Consider the following 15,746-nt stretch of genomic DNA (forward strand, 5'->3'; position numbering starts at 1 on the left):
GCAGGTTCCTGCTATTTCACAGCAAAGTTTGAATGTGATCGGTCAGTCCCGTACACACACATACCACATGCCCGGTTACAACAATCGCATGGAAATGAATGCAACTGTGTGATGTTGAAAGGAGCTGCAAGAATTTCTGGCAGGCGCCGGCTGTGTCCATGTGTCAGCAATCTGCTTCGGGCTATCATTCATGTCGAAAGTGTTTTTTTTTTTTGTTTGTTTTTTAATTATTTCTCCGAAGCATCACAAACTTTGCATTTTGGTAGGGTGTGTAGACTTTTTAAAGCTACCGGAGTTTGTAAAGGCAAACCTGGGTGAGGACCTTTTGTGGAGGTGGTGGAACTTGTTAGGGAAGTAACCGGAGGGACTGAGCGGGGCTGATGGAGCCCATGCGAGGTGTGTTAGCCCCACTTGGTACTATATGCATCTTTCTCGTCACATCTTCTGTCTACTCCCCTAACTTCTGTGTCAATCCCGGCCCGTGTTTGATCCGAGGGGAATTAGAAGAGGCGACACTACATGCAATGCTGCTTTCTTTCTCTCTTTCATTCATTCTTTTTTTGTTGTTGTTGTTTTTTTTTTTTTTAACTCGTCAAGCATCACCAAGTTAGCGACACCACATAACGCGGGTATGGTCCAAAGTGTCGTTCCCCTGATCCCTCACTGCCCCCCCCCCCCCCAATAGGATCGTAGTGGTACTCATTGGAGAAAGATCACTTTTCGTACTCATGTCAAACTGCTTCAGGTAAACACTGAATGAATTTTTTTTTTTAATATAAAGAGGAACATTGTTGCCATGGCGACTTGTACCCAGAGTTGTGTGCCATATGACCTTTTTACTGCAGGGACACCGCACCGCGTTCCCCCAGCATTACGTGTGACTGGGACAGAATTTGACTTATGACGTAGTACTTAAGAATTTGGCATTGACTTCGACTCCTTCATTTTGAAGCCAAATTTTAGCCACATTCAATTTCAAATGCCTCAACCAACAAAAGCACTTAATGTAACCCGATATAATGCGCGCATACTGATTAATTTGCCACAAGAGGCCTCATGTATAGGTCACGCTTGGCTCTAGCTATCAGAATGGTTTAGATCACCTAAATTTATTGTAATTGTAATGTTATCTTTTGTGTCTTTCTTTCCCCTCAAAGATCTCTTTTCTATATAAAAAAAATTGTGTCTATGTAATATGATTTTGTCCGATGTTTTGCAAATCAAAAATAAACACTTGTACAGTGCAGTGCGCTTCTGTGTGGAATCTTTGAAGTACGCGCAATACATCATTGTTGAGCAATCTAATTTGAGCCCGAGCAAATGTACGTTTTGAAAAATCGCACGGGACAACAGAAAACAAAAAGTATTCAAGCATACTGAAATGACGATCTTGTCTCACTTTTTTTTTTTTCTAAAACCAAACCGAAAGGCAGAGAGCATGCGTTCGATGACCACTCAGTGAGGATGAATCTGGTTGTGTCTTCAAGCTGCTCGCGACCCTCAATGGGATGAGCAAGTTTTGGGCAGTAAGAGGGAAGGGGAATTGTTAAGAATTTCGCACTTTCCTTTTCAATTCAATTTCTAATAGAGTCTAATGAAATGAAATCATGCAGATATCCTTGATGTCGGTGATTGGATAATACCAAAGATGTTTCAGCATATTGAACGTATTCCCCCTTTAACGAATTTAAAGGTTGGCAAGCAGCCCTGGTATCATCTTTCAAAGTGAAAATAGCCAAACTTTAGACCCAAAATCCAGTATAGTTGTATCCAATATATATGTGATGTCATCACTGAATCGATCAGCCCATGTGTCGGGGAAACAAACAAGTGATTCCTCGGAATCAAATTACTGTGAAGCTGTTCTCAACAACAACCAGTTTTTGTTTCCCCTCCCTCCGCACATTTGATTTTAAAAACATACAGATGGGCCAGGTCATTTGGGGATGAGCAATATATCCAGTCCCAGATGATTTGATTTAGTTGCCACCACTTGATGCAATAAAAAGTGAGTAAAATTCAACAGTATTTTTTTTTTCAGTATAGCTTTGCCCACCCCCGGATATGCAGTACAGAAAATAGAAGGGATGCATGTCAGGTTTTTTTTTTCTTCAGTTTTTGGCTTGAATCAAGTGCAGTTTAACAATGAGCCACTAGAGGGTAGTGTCTCTTTCCCAATGAGCCAAACAACCCATCACTGACCTGATGACCTACTACAGGCCGGTCAGGAGCAGTTGGCATCAGTTAGACGCTCGTGGACAGCGTGACCACAAAGTTGTGGTGGCACATAAGCACGCAGACTGAAGACGAGTATCAAGACACATCTGACATGAGTACAATATGCCGGAGGAGATTTGAGCTCATCTCTATTATTCATCTCTGGCAGGCCGCGTCAAGAGGGAGATTGCACGTGGAGTCGCATACAGGGGCAACAAATAAAAGGTTATCAGAGAAATCCAGTCCTGGCTCGACAGTTAATTGTCACGCCTGGTGCGGAGCAGAGGCACTTGTTTTGCCTGCTGATAAGCTTGCGCTCCTGCGGTCTGCTCAAACCGTTGCATCTGCGCATGAGGTTAGGTGAAGGAAAAGAGAGGCTCTGGTTGCAGCGACATCCCTTAGGTGAGCACGTTTTGGCAGCCCCCGCGTCCCAGCGGAGCGAGAAGAAAGAGTTCGCCCCATGCTTTGACGCCGGGATGCATTGCTGAGAGCACGTTTGCGGCCATATGTCAGAAGAATCAGCCACTAACGGCTATCTCAGGCATTATTTGGGTATGTCAAGGTCGGCCGATGTCCAAGGATGCTCGGCATCACGGCTTGATATTGTGGAACCTTTCAAGTCCACCAAAATATGCCTCCGCAGTTGCACAAAGCTTATTTATGTACTAAATGGCTAAAACAACAAAGTCGAGAACAATAATCATCAAAGAAGAGGGAACACAGTGACTTCAGCTCAGAGGTTCTGTTGTGGTCCAATTGACCCATTTGAAAATTAGACCCAAAAATTTAAAAGGATTCAATTCATTCTACTTGCCTTATTTATTTATTTATTTATTTATTTCCTCAGAGAAATATTTAATTTGGGGAGGCACGGTGATCAACTTGTTAGCGCGTGGACCTCACAGTGCAGAGGTTGTGGATCCGATTCCGACTCCATCCTTCCTGTGTGGAGTTTGCATGTTCTCCCCGTGCCTGCGTGGGTTTAATCCGGGTACTCCGGTTTCCTCCCACATTCCAAAAACATGCATGGCAGGTTAATGGAACACTCTAAATTGTCCGTAGGTGTGATTGTGAGCGCGAATGGTTGTTTGTCTCTGTGTGCCCTGCGATTGGCTGCCAACCGGTTCAGGGTGACAGTCGAGATAGGCTCCAGCATGCCCGTGACTCTTATGAGGATCAGCGGATTAGAAAATGGACCGATGGATGCATAAACGTAGAGCGGGTCATGCCGACCCATGCACGCTGTTGGTGAGATACAAACACAGAGGGAGTGTTCAAGAAGACAAAAATGTACTTTGCATCCCAACGCAATTTTAAAGAGTTCCCAGGTATCGGTGACATGCTTTTGTCAAAAGAACTATTTGAGCCCTGCTGAAGGGTCTCATGAAAATGAGCCAATGCAGTTGCAACAGTGTGGAGAAAAGGTCCTCCATTTGTAATGGAGTTCCACGACAATTCCAGGCATACACCCACTCGAAGTTGATATCGTTTATAGAGCTGAGAAGATGCATGGTACTGACAAATAATCTCAAGAAGTTTTTACTGCGCCTCAGTGGAAATGAATTGTTCTCTCAGCCTCTGAGGTCACTTGAGGACCCTTTCTGAGATGGCTTTTGTTGAATTTTTGGGTGAGGCTCACTTTTCTTGGGTATCAGATAAAGATGTCTACACACACACACACACACACACACACACACACACACACACACACGCGCACACACACACACAGTTGGGTGGAAATCGAGTTGTTCTCTTTTCTGTCCGTGGAGGTTTCAAAAGCATTGTGTGCTTCAGAGCAACACACCCGGTCTCTGTGAGAACACTCTCAGTGTGATTTGTTTTATGATCTCAGTTTGAGAGATGACTGTTGGCTATGGCACATACCCACTTGCGGTTGTTGCTTTCCAGCAATAACAAGCGTTGTGTGCGTGCGTGCGTGTGTGTGTGTGTGCGTGTGTGTGTGTGTGTGTGTGTGTGTGTGTGTGTGTGTGTGTGAGAGAGGGAGATAGTCAAGAGTTTGATTTCAAACTAAACAGCCAAACATGAAAGGATAATGTGCAAAGAAGAAAAAAAAGGGGGGGGGAGACAAAACAATTTGGGTCACATTAGAAATGCAAAGAACAGATTGACCTTTTTCCTCACGGCGTGTCCATTGATTGTGCGCCCGCTCAAATTGGAAGTTGGATGCCCTTGTTTTATGCGAGTCATCCAAATGTCATTAGGGCTGAAGCAACCATGTGGTTTTGGTCCAGAATGTGAGGAACGCATGATGGTCCTCTCCTCTCCTCTCCGGCTCGCTACGAGTACACCACTTTCTCACGAGGCTCAAAATGCACGTATGGGGTGTTGGGATTTGGGAAAATAATGCATGCATCTTTGAAATGTTCGGCGTACTTGGTCATCAGCTCCCTCATTCCCAAAATATGTACGCTAGGTTCATTGAAGACTAAATTGTCCTTGGGCGTGAAGGTGACTATGAAGGCTTGTTTGTCTACATTGAAAAAAAAATGGTGAGCTGAATTTACTCCATTTTATTTTGTCAAGTGGTTGCACAAAATAAAATCATCTGGATCAGATCCATTTTGAAGTGGATGTATAATCTATTTAAGAACCTGGATCCAGATGATTTCATTCAAGGAGTTTCGGATCTCTCAAGTCGTGCTGCTTCATCAAAGGTGGCAGTTTATTTTAATTGAGCCAAATTTCCGGGATTTTTTTTAAGGCCTTTTTTTAGGCAACTGGAATAGATGACCTCAGTCACACATGACGATGTTTTAAGAAATCTTGCTATTTTGTCACATTTTTATTAAGCAAGGAAAAAACGTTTTTACAGTGACTTTTTTTTTTCCGGACTTAGAAAATATTGATAAATTTGTAATATTCTTTTACAAGGAAAGTATACCAAAATGTCTGACAATATATAAGGCTGTTTAAACAATCTTCTTTATAACTCCTGACGATAACCTTTCGCTGTACCGGGCATTTTTAGGCTGCAAAACAAAAAGTACAAAATAATTATTTTATGATCTATTGAATGTTTTTTTTTAGGCCACGAAAAAAAAGTACTGAAGCACAATTAGCTTTGACGGATGCCCCCTCGCCACATTAGTCTGTTAAATCAAGGTTCCGCTTTACTGTACACTACTTTTCTTGCACGTGGCCCTTTTTTTTTTAATCCTCTTTTCTCCCGAGTTGAACGTTACTCTCGTGCTGTCGCTCCTCATTTTCCGGCTGAGACGAAAAGACGTGCTGCGTGCGTCTGTCTCTGCGCATGCGCACATGCGTGCGTGAGACAAAGCGATCGCCGTGGTCAATAATGGCTGCAGTTACGGCTAACAAAGCCTTTCTCCATCTTTTCCCGGGTCCTAAATTTATACCACGCACAAACTTACTCACGCAGACACACACACACACGCAGACAAACTGTGTGTTCACTCACGTCAGTCCTGTGGGCTCTATAATGGCCCAGACGACATTATACGTACTATAACGGCTCGGGTGGAACTCTTCCAAGGTGTTCCCATGCGACACAGTTTGAACTCCGAATGTTGTTTTCATTCTATTCATGGGATAAAGTGGAGTATTTTAGCAGCTGTCTGCCTTCGGTGCGGATGAAGGCACGTCATCAACGGACGTTTGAGCTGCACATTGTACCGGTTTTGAAGTGTGTGCTTGTTTGTGTGCGTGAACAGAGCAGTTGTAAACAACAACAAAAAAGTGGCGTTTTGCTTTAAATGGCCAATGGATGGATGCACCCTGATCAGAAACGCTTGGAATGTCTTGCTAAATCTGCCATCAAACAACTAAAAAAAAAAAGTCCTGAAAATGTCCCGCAGAGAGGTTTCATTGGGTTTCTCTCACAATATGAGTAGAGTAAATAGATGAATGGAAAGAACAACCTCATACCGGATCATCTTCTCGGCATTGTCTGTTTTTATAGTGAACTCACGTACTTATGAAAACCAAAATATTTCCACAAGTCCACATCAGAGTTTTACTTCACTTGATAGAACAGAACAGTTTTATAAATTGATCATCATGACAAGCTCTTATTTTTCAGAACCACGGTTCTCATTGACAGCATTATTCGAATAACTTGGCCCCGGGAAGACTAATTTGAAATCGGATTGGTTAAGGAAACAGTCCAGTTGTGAATATACGTTCGCTTATATGGACCAGCACATAAAGGCTGTAGTCTGAGTGGACAAAATTACCTCCCAGACATGTCGTGAGAAGAGAACTGGAAGATTTTTTTTTGGTGTGTTTTTTTTTTAGGGTTTTTTTGTGGGTAATAATAAAATTGCTAAACACATGTGAAATATGTGATTAGTGGCCAGTAACACCGCGCCATTCGTTTATCATTTTCAGGCGAGTCACGCGCCATTATGCTTTTGGCTACATGCTATTTACGTTAGCGTCTGCTTGGTGAAAATAATGTGTATGTATCATAATTGATCATTTTTGGATTCTTTCAGGGTGGCCCGGTAGTCCAGTGGTTAGCGCATCGACCTTACAGTGCAGAGGTACCGGGTTCGATTCCAGCTCCAGCCTCCCTGTTCTCCCCGTGCCTGCGTGGGTTTTCTCCCAGTACTCCGGTTTTCTCCCACATTCCAAAAACATGCATGGCAGGCTGATTGAACACTTTAAATTGTCTCTAGGTGTGAGTGTGAGCACGGATGGTTGTTCGTCTCTGTGTGCCCTGCGACTGGCTGGCAACCGGTTCAGGGTGCTCCCCGCCTACTGTCCAAAGACAACTGGGATAGGCTCCAGCACCCCCCGCGGCCCTTGTGAGGATAAAGCGGATCAGAAAATGGATGGACGGATGAATTCTGTTGCTCATGTTGTCATTAAATGTCACAGTAAGTACAATTTCTGGTTCTTTGGTTATCATCACACTTCTTCAATAGTATAATAGCACAGTGCTGTAGAATCAGCCGCTCGCCATGATGGAATCGGATACACAAACACAAATACGACCTGCCACGCTTTTTTTTTTTTTTTAAAGAGTTCAACATTTGCATAGGGCGTACTGTATATGCAGTACATATACGGTGCATAAACTCGTGCGTGGAGCTGAAGGCAAGTATCTCTGTGGTTTCCTGCATGTTGAACATCCTTTGACTGAGATCACACAGGCACACGCACGTGTGCTGTATACTGAACTCAGACACAATTGCTAAACATGAGCAAAATGACAAATCAGCCGAAATGTGGGAAAACCCATGTGCACATTTTTTTTATGGGCAAAATTATTGTGTGATTGTTTTCCGCTTGAGCGGGTCATGCCAAATCGCTCATTTTAGGTAAACAGGTCATGTCGGTGGCTGGATGTGCGAGGTGGTATATGCTCCCAGGCTGTGTGCCACATTCACTGTCGGGGGCAGATCGAATCTGGCTCTCCATATGCGTGTGGGTATTACGTTACTGTACTTTTTGTCAAGGTAGCTGCGTTCTGCTACGTTTATGTTTGCACCTGGCGGCGGAGAGACACCTGTCGACCTCCTTGTGGGGTCTGAGGTTCCCCCCCCGTGGCCTACATACAGCGAAGATAGAATGCAGATAAGACGCAAGATTTTACACTTTGCCGTCATTTCAGTACATTGCTTGGTCGCTGAATGCTTTGTATGTCTCATTTATTTTATTTTATTTTTTAAGTGCTCTCGGTAACTAGTTGTAATTGTAAAAAAGAACAAACTGAAGGTTGACCGCGCTCACGGAATGGATTGTGTTCGATCTCAGGAAGGTTCACCACTCAACTCAAACACTTCATTTCATCTTTCAGCTAAAATATAGGCACCGGTGCCCTCATTCCGGCACACACGTGCATTGATTTTTGGATCTCAAAATTGGGGAGTTCATGACAATCCGCGTAGGATGTTGACATGCTACACTCTACTTTCACATGAGATTTAGTTTATTGTAAACTGAAAAACGGAAACCAACGGGCAGGCTGTGGTGTTGGGTGTGCAGGAACATGCTCAGCTATTACGGTTGCAAGACAGACGGCGCAGGTGGTCTCACACACACACACACACACACACACACACACACACACACACACACACACACACACACACGTCGAATGCTGCGATATGTGTTGTCCAACCACAAAGAGTTTGGCTTTTCAGCTGTAAGGGAGGGGAATTCACTAGAAGTGGGCCTCACTGCATGTGTACAAAAATTCAGGTGTGCGTTGATCAGGCGTCGCCAGAATTTAGCATTTTAAACAAAATGGTAGGTGAGAATTATAAGTTATTTTGATCACGTTGAATTTGCCCAGTGCAATGCTTGGATGAAGGACTTTACGTTCAAAGTCGCCGTGGAGGCATCGTGCATTTCTCTTTGATGCAACTCAGCCATTTACACTGGGGAGGAAAACCCGTTGTGAATGTTGCAATATTGTCTTTCACAAGTTTCCAGCAATTATCATTAAACATGTTTACAACCAAATCGATGAATTTTATTTGCAAGGTCTTTAAATTAGGACTTCAGATATGGTTCTTTGCACCATGAAGCGTAGAACAGCCCATTGAAACAATGCAGCAAAAAAAAAAAAAAAAAATCTACTTTATGTTAATGGCTTTGGCAAAAGTAAAGAATCACCAGGGTGACCTTATCATATTTCCATCACATCATTTTTTTTGAAAGCCTCCATCCAAGTTCCCAAGACCGTTTGGCCACAGGGAGCCCACCTAATAAGAGACCCAACCACCACAAGCCGATCGGTTCTGAAGCAACAGCTGAGCAACACATCTGTCGGGCCTCCGCCGTCCCAGCCGGGACGTTCTGGGCTTGATTAGATACATTTGTTGATTACACTTCCAGAAAGGTTCTCTGAAGCGCCCCCCCCCCACCACCACCACCACCACCACCACCATCATCTCTCTTCACTTGTACCTCTTCTGTGAATGGACTGACCCCCGCCCCTCTGCTTGCTGTTCTCCCGCTGTCCAGCTGTTCCCTTTCCTCATATTGCACATTCTTTGCTTCTTCAGGGTTGTCAGGGGCCCATGACTCTCCTTCCTGCTTAGTGTATGCGTCTGAGAGAAAGAAAGGGCCGATGTAATAATGTAAGAGGGAGCCAGAGCCTGAAGGACAGAGTACAGCTGCATGGCAGGCCGCCATCTCCCCCCCAAAAAAACATGTTCTCCCCCAGCTGTTTGTCTCTTGCCAATTACCCCTGTTCATTCAGGTCCTCCCATCACCACCTTCCTACGTTTGCTATTTTTAGCTTGAAAGAGGAAAAGGAAAGTCAGAGGCACCCCCCCCTTCCACACACACACACACATCATGCCTTTATATTCTCTCCCTTCCTCCCACTGTGTTGTAGTCCTCAGACTTCCCTCCTCGAGCCTCCCCACCTTTTTGGCCACTGGTGCAGGTAATATTCTTGGGAATGCTAAACAAAGGAAAAAATGCGACACAAAAACAGGCCCGGCCCGACAAACAACAAAGCAATTAGGCAGTGTTTGGTCTGGCTGGAACAAGCATGACCTTTCAGGAAACTCTCCCTTCCTGTCGACACAGGTCGGCTAGCCATTCAGCCTGATTGGAGTCTCACATTCTCCAAAGTGTGTGAGCGCGTCTCTTCGAGGGGTCACCGAGGCATATCGGCAAAAGGACATTGCTTTGTTTTAAGGATGACATATTTAATTGCGGGTGGGCCGGGGGAACAATGAAAAATCTATTTTCATTTGACACCACGAGGCTGGTCTCGCATTCAGCTGTGGGAAAGTGTGTCACCTTCACCTTGACTCTGACAAGGTCCATCCATCCATTTTCTAGAGCGCTTAACCTGATCAGGACTGCAGCTGGAGTCCCTCACATGGGACTTGGTGTCCAAATGCTCCCCAGAATACGGGGGTGGAATCACAACTTCATGCAGTTTACACGTCTTGGGACAACATTTCCGCACTCTTCAGCCGATTGTTAAGAGTAATCCAGAGTTGGTGAAATAGCTAGCCCAGCGCCGGGTCCAAAAGGGACAGAGCCAATGCTAGGTTACTTATATGGAGTGCACTGGGTGGAGGAAATAGTAACCCAATTTGGGATTACCCAATCTGCTCAAAATCCACAGCTATCCAGCGAGTGGGTTAGGAAGACCGTATTTTCCGCACTGTAAGGCGCACCTAAAAGCATTCAATTTTCTCAAAAGCCGACAGTGCGCCTTATAATCCGGTACACCTTATGTATGGATCAATATTCTGATTTCTTCGACGTAGTATTTTAAATGTTCAGTCAAGCGCTTTGTTACAGCTGCACCGTTTGGGAAAGCTCGATATCAATAAAGCTGTATTGTATTATATTCCCTTTAGCGTAGCTCCATCTAGTGGATGCATAACACAACCGCAGCCACTATTGCAGCTTCTCTTCTTTGCGCCTTATAATGTGGTGCGCCCTATATATGAAAAGCGCCTTATAATGGTGGTGCGCCCTATATATGAAAACAGTTTTAAAATAGGCCGTTCATTGAAAGCGTGCCTTATACTCCAAAGTGCCTTATAGTGTCGAAAATACGGTTGGTGTGTGTGTGTGTGTGTGTGTGTGTGTGTGTGTGTGTGTGTGTGTGTGTGTGTACTTGAACCTGACTCGTATCTACAGCATAGTTCTTCCACTGAGACCCTGCCTTCATTACTCGTTAGAGCAGAGGAAACCAATATCTGGCAGAACATTCTGCTATCTCATTCTTTCAAGTCATTTCCCAGTTAGCAGCCTGTACTTTATCTCCTCGTGAACTTGAAGGTCTCCTTTCAGCTCCATTTTTCCACTTAGCACGTTTCCAGATGATGATGATGCAGATCCCATTGTATTCTTCAAGGATTTCTAAGCTGCTTGTTATCAACGGTTGACTTCTTTCTCTGTTTTTGTCTTCTTGTCCTCTCTGGTGCTCCAAATGTTGTGTCAAAGCGGGGCTGCTTTAGATGTTTGGAAAAAATCAAGCGGATTTGCTTCTTTTCTGGAGACACACGCTCTCACTGTGTCGAGGTGGCCAAAAATAACGGTCACAATGTCCACTAAATATAATGTATCAAATAAACAGGTTGCTCTGTCTTGCACGCCCCACCCCCCACCCTCCCCCAACACAGTACTCCTCAGAAGGAGGAACTCAGACCAATAAAATCCCTCTCCCGCTTCGTGAATGCAAAGGTCCATGACCCCCAGACATGAGTTTCCTTTGGTCAGTGTATTTTCCCAAAGGATGAAATTACATTTGAGCCACAAGGCTGATCCAGGGCATCTAGCGGAGGGGCAGACCACACAGCAGCTGAGGTCATGCTCCCTGCTGACCTGCTCAGCCACGTTTCTCTGCAACAGAGCGGAGACACATACCGCGCCCTCGGAAAGAGGTCGACAGGTTAATTCAACTACTAACATGGCTGATGTGCCACTGACCGTGTCGGATGAAAAACCCGTGCTATAGGCCACGTGGGAATTCGTGTTTCGTTGACTAACAGAGCAATTATGCTACGTGATTCAACCGGCAAATTTGAGACAGTTTAATTTTTTTTTTTTTTTTTAATCAATTTTCCTCTTAATTTCCATGCGGAACAATTTAAAGGGCAAGCGACGGGTGGGGGATGATTCGATTCATTCAATGACAAAAGGTTTTTTTTGGTGATTTCTGTCTTCCCAGCTTATATGCACTACTTACACCAGCACCATATCTGCGAAAAGAAACTAGTATACAAAATTAGTTTCGCTACATTTAGTGTCTTTTCTGACCCCTCGAGCAACTATTTCTCAAAAAACGTGATTCAACCGGCAAATATGAGACAGTTTAATTTTTTTTGTTTTAAAATCAAATTTCCTCTTAATTGCGGTACAGTTTAAAGGGCAAGCGACGGGTGGGCGACGATTCGATTCGTCTTCCCCGATTATGTGCATTTTTTACACCAGCACCATATCTGCGAAAAGAAACTTGTACTGTATACAAAATTAGCATCGCTACGTTTAGCGTCTTTTCTGACCCCTCGAGCAACTATTTCTCAAAAAGCAAAGAGCATTTTTAGTTCCCCCTAAGAAACAAACGTCATGAGCAAAATAATTTTCCACACAGGGAATTTTCCACTGAAGGCAGTCTCGTGCTGAGCAATGCCACCTTGCCAATAATTTTGACGAGGACACTTTGCCTCACCCGTGCAACTTTACAGAAGAAAAGAGCATGAAAGCAAGTCGGGTCTGACGTTACTCTTTGTCACTTATTAAGTGATGAAATTTTGATTCAGGATCGGGTTTACATACATTTTAATTAAAAAAAAAAAAAACAACACAAGAAGAAGCACGATTATTTTTAATTGATTTTCATGAAAATCGGGAATCAGCTATTTATGGAAACAAATGTGAGATTTTATTTTAAGGCCGTGTTGTCCACGCTGAGGTCAAACGAATTCATAACATCTTCAAGAAAAAAAAAGAAAACAAAACAACATAACGAGGTGCATTTAGCTTACCAAAGCTTGAAGCGGTCATTGTTTTCCATCCTGTTGAGACAATCAAGTCAAACTGACCTTGTGTGTGGTGTAATGTGATACCAGGGCCATGCAGGGCTTACGTTAGCCAGCACATGTCGGCGTCGAGCCTGTATCACGTGTTGTCGGCCAGCAAAACAAATATACATCTACAAATGACAATAGCATGCAGGGGAGAATATAGCAAGCGGACAAATATTGTGTCACCTGCGACATTCTAAATTTGGAAACCGAACAACTCTGTGCAGTACCGAAAGATACTTTGCTGTTGTGAAAGCAAACAAGCCTCACTGTTTTGTTGTTGTCCCGTACGGCGGCAAGCCATCGGAGAGAGCAAATGAGAGACGTGGTGCCACTGGTGACAGTTTGTCAGTTTGATTTGGTGTTTCAGGTTCGACAAAAATAACGGAGGCTAACGGCATTATCAGCATGAAATTGTCTTCTGCTATTGTTGCGCATTCAGCTCGATTGCAAACGTGTGCGCGTGCGTGCGTGTCTGTTTTTACGTGACCCCATGAAAACACGACTTAATAATAATAATATTCTAACACATAAACCCTCTTTCTTCTTAAACATGTCCAACAGAAACCATGAGAGAGTGCAGATAACCTTTCCAACTGTCATCATAATTTCCAATTTTAGCCATGAATGTGTTGCAAAAAAATGCGCGACAAAGGCAATATTTCATATGATAGTTTGGGTCAAATGAAAACAAAATGCTTTGTACGTTTTCAGACATGACAATACAATTAAATTAAGATTGATAATAAAAATAATAGGATCGGGACGGCTAAATCCCCAGCATTGTGTTTTTCTCCCTTGTTCATTTCTCTGAAATGCAATTGTCAGGAATAAATAAGTGGCCTTGTGCAACTAATCACGTTGAACGCACGATGCTAACAGCTGACTTTATGACGTTGTTCTTGTAAAATTTCTCCACTCAGAACAGGCATCTCCACCCTGAGTAATCTGCAGCCGAACAGAAGAGTGAAAATATTGCATTAAATGCATGCTAAAATTAGGTGAATATGATGGCTTAGTAAGTGGGGGGGGAAGGGGCTGGTGTCACGCAAACGACAAGCTTCAGTTTTCCCCTTCGTTGAGGGCCCGACAATCAAGCAGCACATCGACAGCCTCACAAGATCAGTGTTTGGTTCATTCAGTGCACGAGAAGAGGCGGAAATTATGGCAGGACGATTTGTAGCTACTTCAAGATGACAATGCTCCTGCACATAATACTCTGAGCATCTGACGGTTCCTGGCCGAGAAGAATACCGCCAGCCTGGAACAACCAAAAAATGTGATTTTTTTTTTTTTTTTTTGCCTTTTTGAAGACCTGGACCACGTCAAGATGGCTGTGAAGATGGTGCAGCAGAGACCCTGGGCAGAAACCTTCCAGGAGTTCATGAAGGCAAGGCAGAGGCTTGGAAGGTGCGTTAGATCCCATTTGCATTAACCTCAAAGGTTAAAAATTGTAGTTTGGAATTAAAAGATATCTTTTGGGACGTTAGTCCTGAAACTTTTCTGACACATCTTGTCATGATACATGTCCATTGTCTCATTGTATGTAAAAAGTAAATTGCGATTGGATTTTTGGTTCTTGGTTATCATCATGTTCTGTTCAACACATTCTACTGAATGATTTTCATTTTTTGGGGGGGGGATACGAGTGTGAAAACTCAGGTAATGCTCAGCGCTGTTCTAGTTCCATCCTCTGTGCTTTGTGAGTACTAAATGAAGACTTCCTGCTATTGTGTGTCAGACACAAACTCAAATCTGTTATGCTGCGCAACACACACACACACACACACACACACACACACACACACACACACACACACACAAAAACGCGCGCGGACGCGCACTCGCGCACGCGCGCGCTCCGAGAAACACACGACCTCTGTGCGGCTGCTGGCGCAGGGGCGGCACTAACAAGTTACGGGAGGTTGATACGTCAGAGCAACTGCGTCGTCTGTGAAAACAACAACAAAAAAAAAAAAAAGTGAGCTGAAGGGAGTGATTAGACGAGAGGAGGGTGAAAGAAGAGAGACGAGCTGGTTGCGCTCACACCAAGGCGAGCGCGAGACATCGGAGAGCCAGTTGTGTCAAGCGGTTGAGTCAGTGCGCTTCAGCACCACTCCCCTGTCAGAGCGGGATCTGCATTCTCACACAGCCTCTCAGACTGCTGCCACTGATTAACTTGACTGGAGGAACCTCAAAGCTGGTAAGAAATATTACACAATGTATATTTTTTAAAATAAATATGATTGTAATAGAGAGTAGGAATCGGTGGCCAGTATACTGCCAATGCCAATTTTTTATACTCTTTAATCTGATCAGTAGAGGTTCTGTTTGTGTTTTTTTTTAACTGATGTGAGAAAGTTTGAGAACTTTTTATCAGTGAAAATATGCTTTTGAAAACTCATCTTTGTGTGTTTGAAAAGAAGGGGAAACATTGCACTCCAAAAAGAAAATATTTTGTGCATCAGTTGTATTTGTTTAGTTTTGCAAATGTTGTCCCTTAAGACGGGGAAGGGGAGAAAATTGGAAACAGACCCACCCACCCCAGAGAGTGTCCACTTAAATCTTTGTGAAAAATGTGAAACAGAACATTAATGCGATGCAGTGCTGCAGGAGACGGACATACAGGGATCAGAACATGACATGGAGGCTGGATAGTTAAAGCCTGGAAAGAGGCTGGGAGTACGGAAGTAGTTGTCCCAACACCAGATACCGCTTCTTCCAAGCGAGCAGTATTCAAAACAGGGTTCAGTTATTCTGCGTATTGTTTTTTCTGAGATAAAAATATATCTTTTACAGAAGCCCTCCTCCTGCCTTATAAATCGCATTTCCACCATACTAATAATAACTGATCATGGTTCTCGCCACCATGATCCAGTGGAACTCCACCAAATGATTAAAACAGCAGTATAATAACAGCCGAAAATATCAAAATCCTTTTTAGCTCTCTCTCTCTCTCTCTCTCTCTCTCTCTCTCTCTCTCTTTCCTCACCTCTCTCTCTCTTTCTCTCTCTCTCTGTCTCCCGCCTGCACACCCAC

General features: G+C 43.8%; 2 protein-coding genes across 4 annotated transcripts in view; both read left to right on the forward strand.

Annotated features, from left to right (window-relative positions):
• Positions 1-14,190, forward strand: part of LOC109522239 (vitamin D3 receptor B) — a 30,270-nt gene extending 16,080 nt beyond the window's left edge. Inside the window, exons 8-9 of one of the 3 annotated variants that reach the window (XM_019880597.1) lie at positions 7,521-7,626; positions 14,021-14,190. In XM_019880597.1, the coding sequence (XP_019736156.1) occupies positions 7,521-7,626; positions 14,021-14,126 (212 nt within the window). In that variant the 3' untranslated portion in view covers positions 14,127-14,190. Of the gene's footprint in view, positions 1-7,520; positions 8,780-13,849; positions 13,966-14,020 lie in introns of those variants that run through there. The other 2 variants (XM_019880599.1, XM_019880595.1) reach the window with 2 other exon arrangements.
• A 363-nt stretch (positions 14,191-14,553) lies between these two features.
• The window catches only part of LOC109522237 (histone deacetylase 7-like), a 37,166-nt gene continuing 35,973 nt past the window's right edge, over positions 14,554-15,746 (forward strand). The window contains exon 1 of the mRNA XM_019880593.1: positions 14,554-14,910. The gene's annotated coding sequence lies outside the window, so the exon portion shown is untranslated. The remainder of the gene's footprint in view (positions 14,911-15,746) is intronic.

Source organism: Hippocampus comes, unplaced genomic scaffold (genome assembly GCF_001891065.2).
Source record: "Hippocampus comes isolate QL1 unplaced genomic scaffold, H_comes_QL1_v1.1 scaffold68, whole genome shotgun sequence".
NCBI lineage: Eukaryota > Metazoa > Chordata > Actinopteri > Syngnathiformes > Syngnathidae > Hippocampus > Hippocampus comes.